Below are 13,099 nucleotides of genomic sequence, written 5' to 3'. Positions count from 1 at the left end.
TTTTTTTTCTATGGCGCTTTTCTCTCGTTGGTGAGTTGGTTTCTCTTCTATTTTTAAGTTTCTAAGGTGAATGGTGAGGAAACCTTCGTCCTAACAAAACATAAGCCCCAAACAAAATAGAATAATAAGCAAAAATAAAAGTAACTAAAAATAACGCTCGGACTTGGTTCCTTACATTACAACACTCAATTAAACATTATCAAACTATAATTTAATTATTTTTCAACAAAATAGTCATTTCCAACGATTGGATGATATATCCAAATTTTATGATGATTTATTTTGACATGTAATTATCATGCTGAGAAGGGGCAATTGAGTTTCCTTCAATGGCCCAAAATGCATATGTAATACATTGAATAAACAAGTTACAGAAAATATAGTGGTTAGGATTCACTTGATGCTGGAAATTTGAAATTCACCAGAGACTATTTCAAGAAATTTTGAAATTTATTTTTAAATTGAATAATTGCTTTTATTTATAAATTTTTGTTGTTTCTTTGCAGACACACTAAGGTGACATATATCAACACTTGGCAAATTATTGACTATTTATTCAGTTGGTAAATATAAATTTACCAACTGAATATAAATTTTTGTATTATTTTTAATTACAAATTAGTAATTTCAAACGTTTTCTGTAAATTCTATTAGACTATTAAGATTACATTCTAATGAGTAGACACGAGTCTTATTTTTTTAGCTATCTATCTATACAATGAAATACATTAAGCATTTCATTCATCTTTGAAATATTGGTTTGCTTATGTTGCATACCTGGGGGGAAAAAGTACTTGTATAGCACTTTTGGATAAGAGCATTCTCACTTGAGAACATTTCAATTTATAAATAAATTTTTAAGTCCAAGCAGCAGTTTTTATGTTTTATTTATTTAATATTAAAGTTAAGTAGGCGTGTTTTTATTGTCATAATTTAATTGTAAATTTGACACACGTTTTATTTATTGTATTGTGATAATTTGCAGAAGAATAAATTTAAAATGTAGTTAGTAACATACAAAGTCNTTATAAAATTAAAATTTATGTATATAGTATCTGTTATTTATATTATAAAAGAAAATTGTTAAGTTAACATTATGTTTATTAAAAATTTCTTATGACTAACAAAAATAATTAAATGTCTTGAAAGGAAATATTTATTCATCCAATGAAAAATGCTAATGTGAAGTTATCTATAATTAGAAATTTCTTAAAATACTCTCTGTGCATTTCTAACTGTTGAAGGAAACTCAACAACCATTTCTCAGTTTGATAATTACAACACATAAAAATAAAACAGTGTAAAACTCAGATATCAACTAATACTGAAAATGACTGTATTTTGTTAAAAAGATTCATAACTCTCCATACTTCATACATTGATATTCCCTAATACAAATTATACTGTACTGCATTAAACACAATTCATATCTTACTGTAAAGTACTATATTATTTTTCCGACTTTCCAACGATTAACGACACGACTGTGTGCCGGATATAGCCATTCCCTAACGGGTACTTTACGCGGATTCGCGTTAGTGTGCCAGGCCTGGACTTTTAGCGTGCACCAAATTAAATAATGACCAAGTTTGTCAATAACAAAATCAACTATCTAATTAATAATTCTAATAATAACTATATACAATATTTAGTAAAATCAAATAACAAATTTATTCAATGAAACTCAATAAGAATCAACCCGACAAAACTCAAATCAATCTAGTTTCTAACTTAAATCTATTCCCCTTTGGAATTCGACAAAATTCAAAGACTTAACTTATATACAATAATTCTTATGAATTAAAGATCCTAATCGTCACCTCAATATACTAGGAACCTATTTCCTCAACTCTCAAGACTTTCTCTATTCGTCGATCCACAAATCGAATAACTTCAAAATCGCCTTGGAACTATTTGATCCTATCGGACACCTCTCTCGTTCACTGCTACGAAGCTCACCAAGCTCGTTGCTATCAGAAGCTCACCTCGTCCGTCTTCACTTGAGGTTCAGTCTTTATACTGTGAGGTGACGTCACAATTCTGAATGCGATCACTCCCCTCATTTACATACTTATTTGCTAACAATAAACTTTTTCTATTTGTCTGGCAGCCTATTTTCCGACAATACTCGCTAACCTTTTACATTATTCTTTTTGACAATTTTGGGGATGTTTTTTATTCTTTAAGGTTTAGCAAGTTTCTAAGTTTGTGCTTGTGGGTTTTCCCCCCCCTTTTTCTTGGTGTGGACTTACTTTTTTCCGCTTGGGAATGCAAGTGCGTGTGAGTTTTTTTTCTATGGCGCTTTTCTCTCGTTGGTGAGTTGGTTTCTCTTCTATTTTTAAGTTTCTAAGGTGAATGGTGAGGAAACCTTCGTCCTAACAAAACATAAGCCCCAAACAAAATAGAATAATAAGCAAAAATAAAAGTAACTAAAAATAACGCTCGGACTTGGTTCCTTACATTACAACACTCAATTAAACATTATCAAACTATAATTTAATTATTTTTCAACAAAATAGTCATTTCCAACGATTGGATGATATATCCAAATTTTATGATGATTTATTTTGACATGTAATTATCATGCTGAGAAGGGGCAATTGAGTTTCCTTCAATGGCCCAAAATGCATATGTAATACATTGAATAAACAAGTTACAGAAAATATAGTGGTTAGGATTCACTTGATGCTGGAAATTTGAAATTCACCAGAGACTATTTCAAGAAATTTTGAAATTTATTTTTAAATTGAATAATTGCTTTTATTTATAAATTTTTGTTGTTTCTTTGCAGACACACTAAGGTGACATATATTAACACTTGGCAAATTATTGACTATTTATTCAGTTGGTAAATATAAATTTACCAACTGAATATAAATTTTTGTATTATTTTTAATTACAAATTAGTAATTTCAAACGTTTTCTGTAAATTCTATTAGACTATTAAGATTACATTCTAATGAGTAGACACGAGTCTTATTTTTTTAGCTATCTATCTATACAATGAAATACATTAAGCATTTCATTCATCTTTGAAATATTGGTTTGCTTATGTTGCATACCTGGGGGGAAAAAGTACTTGTATAGCACTTTTGGATAAGAGCATTCTCACTTGAGAACATTTCAATTTATAAATAAATTTTTAAGTCCAAGCAGCAGTTTTTATGTTTTATTTATTTAATATTAAAGTTAAGTAGGCGTGTTTTTATTGTCATAATTTAATTGTAAATTTGACACACGTTTTATTTATTGTATTGTGATAATTTGCAGAAGAATAAATTTAAAATGTAGTTAGTAACATACAAAGTCTTATTGTTTTATTTTATTTAAATTATATTTTAAAATTTGTTAAATAACTTGCAAAATTTTTAAAACAATTTTCATTGATATGGATATATATTTTTAATGACAGGAACTGAAAAGGTTTTCAAAATTTGTAGTGAGGAAATTTTTTGAAACAGCTGAAAAGAATAATAAAGTTTTTGTAGAAATTCTTTTCTGGAAAAAATTAAGCGACATTTATGAAATTGAAAATGGCTATGGAACAACTAAACCGTAAGATATTTTTATTAAATAAAATATAAAATTATATATCAAAGAAAAGAACATGATTAGAAATGAAATAATTTCATTATAGTAATATTAATGAATTATGGAACGAAGAACAAGAAGACGAGTTACGAAATCTTTATCAGGAATATGAAAATAATACTGAAGGTGGTAAGTAATAATAAAATATGTAAATTATAATATTAAATATTAGAAATTTCTTAATGCAGTAAAAGCTGTCTAAATGGGAGAAAAATTTTGGGCTGCAATTTTGAAATTGCAGACCTGAATATTCCCATTATCATCCATCTGTCTATTCTTCATTAATCTTGAGAACAGAGTTAGACAGTTGAAAATTGAGACCAGATATAGAAAGCTTAGAGAGCCCAATTAACCATATGAACTTACACTCTGGACTAGAAGTAACATGATTTCAATTAAAAGTTTTCTCAAGAAATGCAGTTGGATAGATGACTGGTGTGACTTTATTGTTATTGGGAGAAGTATGATGTAGAGAGGAAAGACACTACTAAAATCGAGACAAATATGGAAGGCTAAGCAGATATGACTATATTAATTAACTATCAATATATATGAACTTCCAGTCTGAACTATAAGTCACATAATATTTTTAAAAATTAAAATATGATTAAAAATTGTAGCCTGGCATTGTGACAATGTCAATTAATAATTGCTTGTCTTGAATTTTATAAGCTGGAAACCTGTCTAACTTAGAAATAGAAGATATTTTTGGGCATGAATATCATAATTTAACCTGAACAAAACAGAATATTAAGATTTAATTTATTTTATTGTGAACAAATAATGCTCTGTGGTGACAGGTATAACTGTCACCACAGAGCATTATGAACTATATTCCAAGAGTGAATTCAAACCTTTTTGGAGACAGGTTACATAATGAGAGACATGTGGACATAGTCTTTATTAATTAATATTAATCTTTGTTGGATTAATCAAGGATAAATTGAGAACTTTCAAGAATTGAATTTCTGAGAACCAAGTTTTCAAGAACACTAGGTTTTGGTACTCAACTGGCTTGTTTCCTGTTGTGTGAACTCTTAAGGATCACATCTGAGAATTCTTAGTATTTGCACAAGTTTTTGGGACAGCAAGAACTTTTTAGAATCAAATTGTTCTGAATTCTTGCTTTCAAATTCTTCCATTTGTAATTAGAATTACTTTGGATTAAACTTAGTAATAAAATATTACTTATATATGTGTGAGAATCTGAGACAATGCATTTGCCTAAAATTTAATAATTTAACACAAAAAAATCATTTTTTGTGGTTAGTCACAGAGGGTCTTTTCTTTCATTTTTGAAGGAAGTTCCTGAGGAGAGATGTTGACTCTGATATCAACTCAACGAGGAAGTTCCTTATTGCTTCTTCCTTGTTCAGGTAACTCGAATTGTCCCTAATCATTGGATGGATGAATATAAATAGGGCCAAGGGTGAGTTTGGGTTTTCCAGCACTGAGCTGGAAAACCCAAACTCATGAACAAGAAAGTTCGTGTGCAGATCAAAAGAGTTTCTTGCCAAATGCAAGAAATTGTGGCCGACCCCACTAAAGACTTCAAAGAATATAAGAAATAGAAATGAAGTATTATATTTGACTCAAATACATGTAAACACTCTCTCATTAGAAACTAGGGCAGTTGGATAATGAAGTAGTTGATTTGTTAATAGTTTTATAATTAGAACTTAGGGAATATTATGTAACCTTTATTTAGATTTTTGTGTATCAATTGTTTCTTTTTGTTAATAAATTCTTTGTTGTGGTCTAGAAATGACATTCTAGTTTTATGGTCTAACTCTATTGTCTTATATGTATTAAACTAGACCCTCCTAAGAAAGTCCATTATCATATTTTATACTTTCATTTGCGTCTTAGCCTGCAAGATTAAGTGGTGTCAGATTGCTGACTCTGGGAATCTTACCAATTCTCCAGACAAATAACAGTTATCACTCACATACCGGAATCACTCACATTCTTACATATGTCATAAAAGTAATTTTACTGTAAAAATGACTGTAACTATGTGATATTTATCTGGTATAGTTTAATGATAAAAAAAAAAGAAAGAAAAATTATTAAAACTTGTTCAAAATGAAGGAAAAAAATTTAGTATCAAGTAATTTCAGTTTAATTACAGATTTTACTGTGCAAATTCTGTAACAAATGACAAATTTGTGATTGACAATTTGAATTTGTAATTGATTTTATTTATATTAATTGATCAGTTATTAATTCTTGAATTTATTTGTTGTTTATTTACTCTCTAGTGTAAGTAGAATGGTCACATCTGAGTATTTCTGAAATAGTTATCAAAATTTTTACTTACAATGAAAAGATGTATAGTTTTGGTTATGTACAAATGAAAGATATATTTATACTATTTGTATTATTTAAAGTGCTGGCAACATGTGGATTGTATGATTTGAATTATACAATCCATATGTTGATAATGGGTGGTTAAACCTTGTCATAATAGGAGCAATATGACCTATTGGAAATACACAAGAGCAGCATTCTCTATTGGAATGCATATTGGAAAACCACATTACCTACTTATATTATATATACAACTGTAGTTAAAATATTACAGTTATCACTATACTATTGTAAATATCACTGTTTACTGGTACTTTATGACTAACTAAGTAAACAATTATTTAACTCTAATTTTATGAATATACCCTAAGTGTAAGTTGCAAATTACACTCACAATCCTTATGTACTGATCACTACATAATAGTCAGAAAACTTACAAAAATATATGTGTAAATAGTATGTACCAAGTGTATAAAAAAGAAATTCTATAATTATATGGAATTGCAATAAGAGTCTAGAACAGTGGTTCTCAGTTCTCAATCTTTTTGAAGTCGGGGAACACTAGACTTTGACATTTTTTTCTGCAGAACACTTACAATACATCAGCTTTCAAGCAGGGGTGGCAAACCTTTTTGAAATCAATCGCACTCAGTCTAGTAGATGAAGACATTGGCATTTGTTAATTACATTCCCATACAAAAATTATTTTACATTGTATTGATTTTTCTTTTGCAACAATTTTTAATTGTATATTTGTTTTTTTGCAGAATATTTGAAGCGGTCCATGGTGCACCCGTGTTCTGTGGACCACCTGTGTTCTGTGGACCACGGATTGAGAACCATGGGTCTAGAAGGTGACTATGCCTTTTGGGCTGCATGTAGCTCACCAGGCACAGTTTTACTACTGTGGATATATAACATATGGGAAATTTATTGCATAGAATTTCTTGGTAAATTTTAGTGTGAGCTACTGTCACGAGACTAGAAAAGTCAAAAGAATTCTTCCCTATTATTAATTTTTCTGGATATAGTGATGAACATCCTCAGAAAGTCGAAATAAATCATTAAATTTGATTATTTGAAATAATTAATGATAAAAATTAATTTAAAAAACACATTTGATTTCCCTTCTTCAATGAAATTAAAGTAACTTTTTAAACTATTTCTCTCTATGCATTACAAGGTAGGCAAAAGTTAGATTTTCTTTAGTGTTCAATTAAATTTTTGTATATGTTTAAAATGTTGCCTTTTATTATGTAATTAATTAAGATAAATGAATTTGTTAAAAGCCTATAAAAACCAAATAATGTATGACATTGTTACATTGTGGTCTAAATTATAAGTATAAAAATTTATAATTCAGACTACAGTTTCATACATTATTATAGATTATACAGGTACTAAATTTCTGGCAATTGATGGTCTAGTGTCTCCTTTAATCCAGACAAAATTACGAGAGTGAACTTGAAATTTCCGTAGTCACCAGTTACTGGGCAACCGTGGATGGCATTGTGAACAGGTCATGCCTATTTATGTGACAATGCCGAAGGGCCTCCCTATACTTTGGCACCACGTGACTGAAGGGTTGACATCGCGTCAGCGAAGATCGCAATGACGGGTTTCGTCAGGACTGACACCACTGTGCCTTCACGGCTAGACACAGAAACCGTTTCATTCGGGCGTGAGCGGTTGCGTGTGTGAGCGATCAGAGTCGAGATAGAAGGAGAGACAGCGCACCGGAAGTGATTCCTTCATAGACTAGATTAACGTAACAAATCAAATGTTTAATCGGTAATAGGGAATACATATCTTACAATATGTTGATAGTAAAGTTCGATAGTAAAGTTAACTGAGCATTCTCGAGAGAGAGAGTTTACAATTCATATGCATGGCGATAAATACCTTGATCTGGATCCAGTCGGTAAGACAGAAAGTTCGGGAAGGTAGTGTTAAGTCCAATAGTCCAATAGTTCTTTTCCTTTGATATTAGGCGATTCTTGATATTAGACGATTCTTGATATTCACAAGCTAAGAAGTATCCCAAGGAGCACAGATATTACGTAGAAGTAATCCGATGGAAGAACTGGTGACGACTGACTCACTTTGTTGTTCTTGTCTAATGTTGAATTGTTAAAATCGCGATACTAAGTCGAAAGGTGATGAGAAAGCGTCTTTATTAGGCCTGAGAACTTAACAGATGTTTAACTCCCAGGTGTAACAGTTGACATTTATTGAACTAAAGTATAGCTGCACTGTGATCTTATGACACCGTGGAATGAAAGTATGACTATGATGTGATTTTATGATGAAATGCTATAAACACATCCAAATTTGGATCCTCACATTTACATTGTTTACTTGTACTCATTAGTGGTGATATCACAACTTTGTGATATTCTTAGTTTTACTTAAATTTAACCATAGCTGTGGCTTCTAAGAGAGATGAGAGTGTCGCCATTGACACCCTCCAGTCTACATCAATCCAAGATACAGTAGAACTGTTAAAAAAAATGACATGTTATTTTGGTGCATAAGCTATAGTGAAATCTATAGTTAAACTGTGTTCATCAACTGTTTATGATATAAAGGAGCAATAGACAATAATAAGGAAAGAGATAATATTTTGAAGCTTTACTTATTATACATTACCACAGTTAGTCTGGTAAAATAGTTAATCCAGCAAGGCTTTGGAATCAAGAGTGCCAGAAATTTAGTTGTGTACCTGTATATAAGATTCCTGTGTATTTATGATTTGGAAAGTTTATATGGTGAAACCTCTATTTACAGACACTCCCAAATAGTGGATACCTCTACTTAATGGACATTGTTACAATCCCCAGACCCTTCAAATAGGACATCTATTATATTTACCTCCAAATAATGGTCACTGTTGTCCATAACCAACCTTACAAAAACTCAATGTCCTGCGTTCAATATTCTGAAAAAATTAATTACGTACAAAATATTTCAAAATGAAAAGAAAGAATTGGTTCAAATATTTTTTCAGACGATTAATTTTGACCGTAGGCATCAAATAAAGACTAGCTTAAAATATGAATAGGTGAGGAGGGTTATAAGAAGTTGAACAATATTCTTCATTTGTTATCTATCTTTTATCATTATACATATTAATGTTATTAAACTTCTGTCTTATTGTTGGAATTAATCTTATGATACCAAAAAAACTATAAACTATCCAAAGTTATTCATTTATTCGACAAGAACTGTAGTATAGTAGTAGTCAGTCAGTCAATATCTTTATTATATACAATAGTTTGTACATGCCTGGCTCCGCATGGCACTACTGGGAATGAAAACCAGATACAGTAATTGTTAACTTGTTTACAATACAGGAATTACAGAGATATCAAAAAGTAGGTTGGAATAGTATACAAGAGTTAATACAATGATGTTACAGTTAAATTCAATGATGATATAGTTAATTACAATTTGTTTACAGTATAAGGTACATACAGAATTACACAAAGTGATGGATTTTGAAAGCTTTACAAGTACAGACACTATGCAATATTACAAGTGTTAATACAAAATAAAACTTGGAGATGTATATAAGTGCAGAAGGGAAAAGCACATAAATTACATAAAATTGAGTACAATACAACAAATTAAGTAATGATACAATATAATAGAGTGCAAAATACAATTTGCATATAGAATACAATATATAAGAGAAGTAATATGAGTCATTACATTACAACCTTGAAAACAGTAGCAGTTATGGTGGCATATGTACAACATTTACAGAGGTCCATAGCAGTGGCAGAGGTAATGAATGAGAACGATGTCTGGTGAGGAACTACTCATGCTTGGTGATGGGTGCCACTTGCTCATAAGCAAGCACTAGATTATGAAAATCTGAATAAAGTTCCTTGTGTTTAAGGAGATCATGTTGCTGACACAGCCAGATGTTTAATTTCTGTGCAATTAGTTCAATTTTGGGACGTTCCCTTTCAAGGCACACAAGATCTTTCAAGGTAAAGATAGTGGTTGGGACCATCCACCTCCTTACAGATGGCAGAAAGGGGAGTATGTTTACCCATAAAACAATGGAGATAGCTGGAAAATCTCCCATGGCCGGTAATAAACTGAGTAAGGAGAGAATTGATATTAATCCAGGTATGGCAGTGATGCTCGTTGATATTAGGTATGAATTGGTAGGTTTGGTTACTGTGGTTGTTGTCCCAAGAGTTCTGCCAGTGGAGAAGAATATCATTATGCAAAAGACTTTTGATTTTGCTACGGCTGAGCATGTATATGGGATCCAACATATTATCATTGGTGGCGGCCTTCACCAGCTGATCCGCTCTTTTGTTTCCGGCAGTGCCTTGGTGCCCACGGACCCAGCTGCTACTGTAACTGTTTGAGGAAAAACAAGTGAGATTTTTTATTGCTGTTGTGATAGGATGAAGCTGCCTGCTGTTAATGAGAGAAATGGCAGACTGGCAATCTGTGAAAATGGCTATCTGTTGGTTAATGAGATGCTGTTCAGACCAGCCAATTGCCATATGAATGGCTTTGAGCTCGGCCAGAAAGACACTGCATAAATTGTGAAGAAATTGTAAATATGGTGGTGGATTTCGAGCTTTCCTTGATGTATGACGAAAGCGCAGCCAATGTTCCCATTTAGCCCAGAGCCATCTGTGTAGATCTCCACATCAGGGTTGATAGGCATGTCTGCGCTGATGTAATTGCAGATATAAGGGGAGTAAGATCAGTGAGCATATTTATTTTCTCATAATTGTCGGCAGGAATATTGCAAGTAGTAGTGCAGAAGTATCCAAAAGCTCATATCTGGCTTGGATGACATTGGTAATGGGCGGTTTTTGGGTAAGGATCTGCATTGGGCATGGTGCAGTAGCCTCAGAGATGAGGATCAATGCTTTACGCTGGGATGAGATAAGCTTTCTATGTGGATGTACCTTTCTGGGAGCCCAGTTCCAGCTACCACTTGCATATGTAATGATGAGAGTGAATATGTGATCATATACGATGCTGAAGGCAGCAGAATTTAAACCCCACTTCTTATGTGCAAACTGAGAGAAAGCTCGAAAAATGAGGTTGGTTCGGTTAGTTATATACTTGATATGGTCGTCCCAGCTGAGACGATGGTCCAGCCAAGATACTTAATAGTTTTCTGTACTTTAATAGACTGATTGTTCATATGGATAGTTGGGGTACGAAGCTATAGATTTCGTTGTCTTGGTTTGTTGAATACTATGCACATGGTCTTGTCAGGATTAAATTTGAGTTTATGCTTGAGGCCCCAGTTGTAGATTTGCTCAAGTGTGTCACTGCCTCTTTCTCCAGTGCTGCATGTGAATTACTGCCAATTAAAATTAGAATGTCATCTGCATAGGTGGTAACGTTGTCGTGACCAAAATCCTCAAATAGAAAATAATTAAAAGTGAGGTTCCACAGGAGTGGTCCACAGACCAGCCCCTGTGGGCAACCACAAGCAATGTTGTAGTATAGTAGTAACAAGAAAGAAACTTAAGATCATGAATGATGTCATAAATGCAAGAAAACTGAATAACTTCCCACACTTTAAATGGTTAGCAAATTGCCTTAATAATGCAACCTTTGAACTTTCATCAAACAAATACTGTTGTAACCATTTTAACAGCTTTGTGGTGGCTAAAGTGTAATTTTTAATAAATCAGTTACTGAGAAAAAACAAAAATGATCAAAAAGTTACACCTACTTGATAACTACAAAGCAGACAAATCTCTATATTGATTTTTATTAGTCGCTTAGATCATAAATAATGTTATAAATGTAACAATTCACAATATATTTCCCACCCCTTGAAGTGGATAGCAAATTTAATTTGTAACTCGACATACAAACGAGATTTTTACAGCTGAAAAAATAAATAATATATTGTANAAAATGATCAAAAAGTTACACCTACTTGATAACTACAAAGCAGACAAATCTCTATATTGATTTTTATTAGTCGCTTAGATCATAAATAATGTTATAAATGTAACAATTCACAATATATTTCCCACCCCTTGAAGTGGATAGCAAATTTAATTTGTAACTCGACATACAAACGAGATTTTTACAGCTGAAAAAATAAATAATATATTGTATATATCTTTTATATATGCTATGTATACCATTCACACTACTAATCAAATTTGATATTTTTGTAATCTATTGTATTCTTCACTATGTTGATACAATATAGCTGCCAGCATGTACTGTACAGTACCTTTGAATAGCAGACAAACTTCTCAGTCCCAATTGTGTCTGCTATTTGGAGGTTATACTGTATGTATGTATATATATATTATAATATTAATTAATAATAATATTTTTCTTTAAATAGGTAAAGATGTAATAGATCATATTCTTGAACATATGATAGATCAAACAAAAACAAGAAGGCAAGTAATTCGAAAACTTAAACAACTTGGAATTGTGGAAAATGCAAAACAACTCCATAAACAAAAATCTGTTTCGTGAGTAATGTATTCTTATGTATTTTCATACTATTTTTATTCATAATGCTTTATGATGGAGAATCATGTTTTATTTACATCCACCAAAAAAAGCAAAAACTTTATGATATTTGCAAGATAAGATACATTATTTAAAATTTAATAAGAAAAACAGTGCTAAGTTAGTACCATTATCTGATAGAAAACAAACTGGGTATTTGCTTTTAATTTATTCTTTGATCCAGCTATCAAAAGCTTTATTACATTAAATTTAAAAATTACAAGAAATTAGAAATTATTCATGTTTTAATGCTTTATTAATTGATATTTTTTATTTATTGTATAGTTTGAAAAGAGACTGGACAGAAGAAGAAACAACAATGTTGATACAGCTATATGAAAAATATAAAGATTCAACAGGTAAAAAAATAATTTAATATAAATTATTTGTTATCCAGTATAAGGAAGAATTAGAATTTTGTAATTCTGGGAATAATGTATTTATATAATGGATACAACTATCCCCAATAATTACTTCGAATACCAAATGAACAGCTGGATTTCTTTATTGGGCTATTAAGGCTAAATAACTATTAAGCAGTTTGGCAGGGGGCAGATTATAATCTCTTGTTAAATATAATAATTATAAATACTGTAAATTAATTTTAGAATATTCTGGAAGAAAAGATAGGCTCTACTTAATTTATTTATAATTATTATATTTAACAAGA

The 13,099-nt window shown here is 31.1% G+C and overlaps 1 protein-coding gene across 7 annotated transcripts in view; it reads left to right on the top strand.

Moving 5' to 3' along the window:
* The window catches only part of LOC111642155 (protein timeless homolog), a 127,067-nt gene extending 114,247 nt beyond the window's left edge, over positions 1-12,820 (top strand). For 6 of the 7 annotated variants that reach the window (XM_023388432.1, XM_023388436.1, XM_023388433.1 and 3 more), the window contains 4 exons: positions 3,413-3,555; positions 3,638-3,720; positions 12,257-12,389; positions 12,715-12,820. In XM_023388432.1, the coding sequence (XP_023244200.1) occupies positions 3,413-3,555; positions 3,638-3,720; positions 12,257-12,389; positions 12,715-12,805 (450 nt within the window). In that variant the 3' untranslated portion in view covers positions 12,806-12,820. Of the gene's footprint in view, positions 1-506; positions 539-3,412; positions 3,556-3,637; positions 3,721-12,256; positions 12,390-12,714 lie in introns of those variants that run through there. The other variant, XM_023388439.1, reaches the window with a different exon arrangement.
* The last annotated feature ends 279 nt before the right edge of the window (positions 12,821-13,099 follow it).

The sequence above is a fragment of the Centruroides sculpturatus genome, unplaced genomic scaffold (assembly GCF_000671375.1).
Source record: "Centruroides sculpturatus isolate CEXI.00-Female unplaced genomic scaffold, Cexi_2.0 scaffold1525, whole genome shotgun sequence".
Classification (NCBI taxonomy): domain Eukaryota; kingdom Metazoa; phylum Arthropoda; class Arachnida; order Scorpiones; family Buthidae; genus Centruroides; species Centruroides sculpturatus.
The sequence above is the reverse complement of the archived record's forward strand: the minus strand, read 5'-3'. Positions and strand labels throughout refer to the sequence as shown.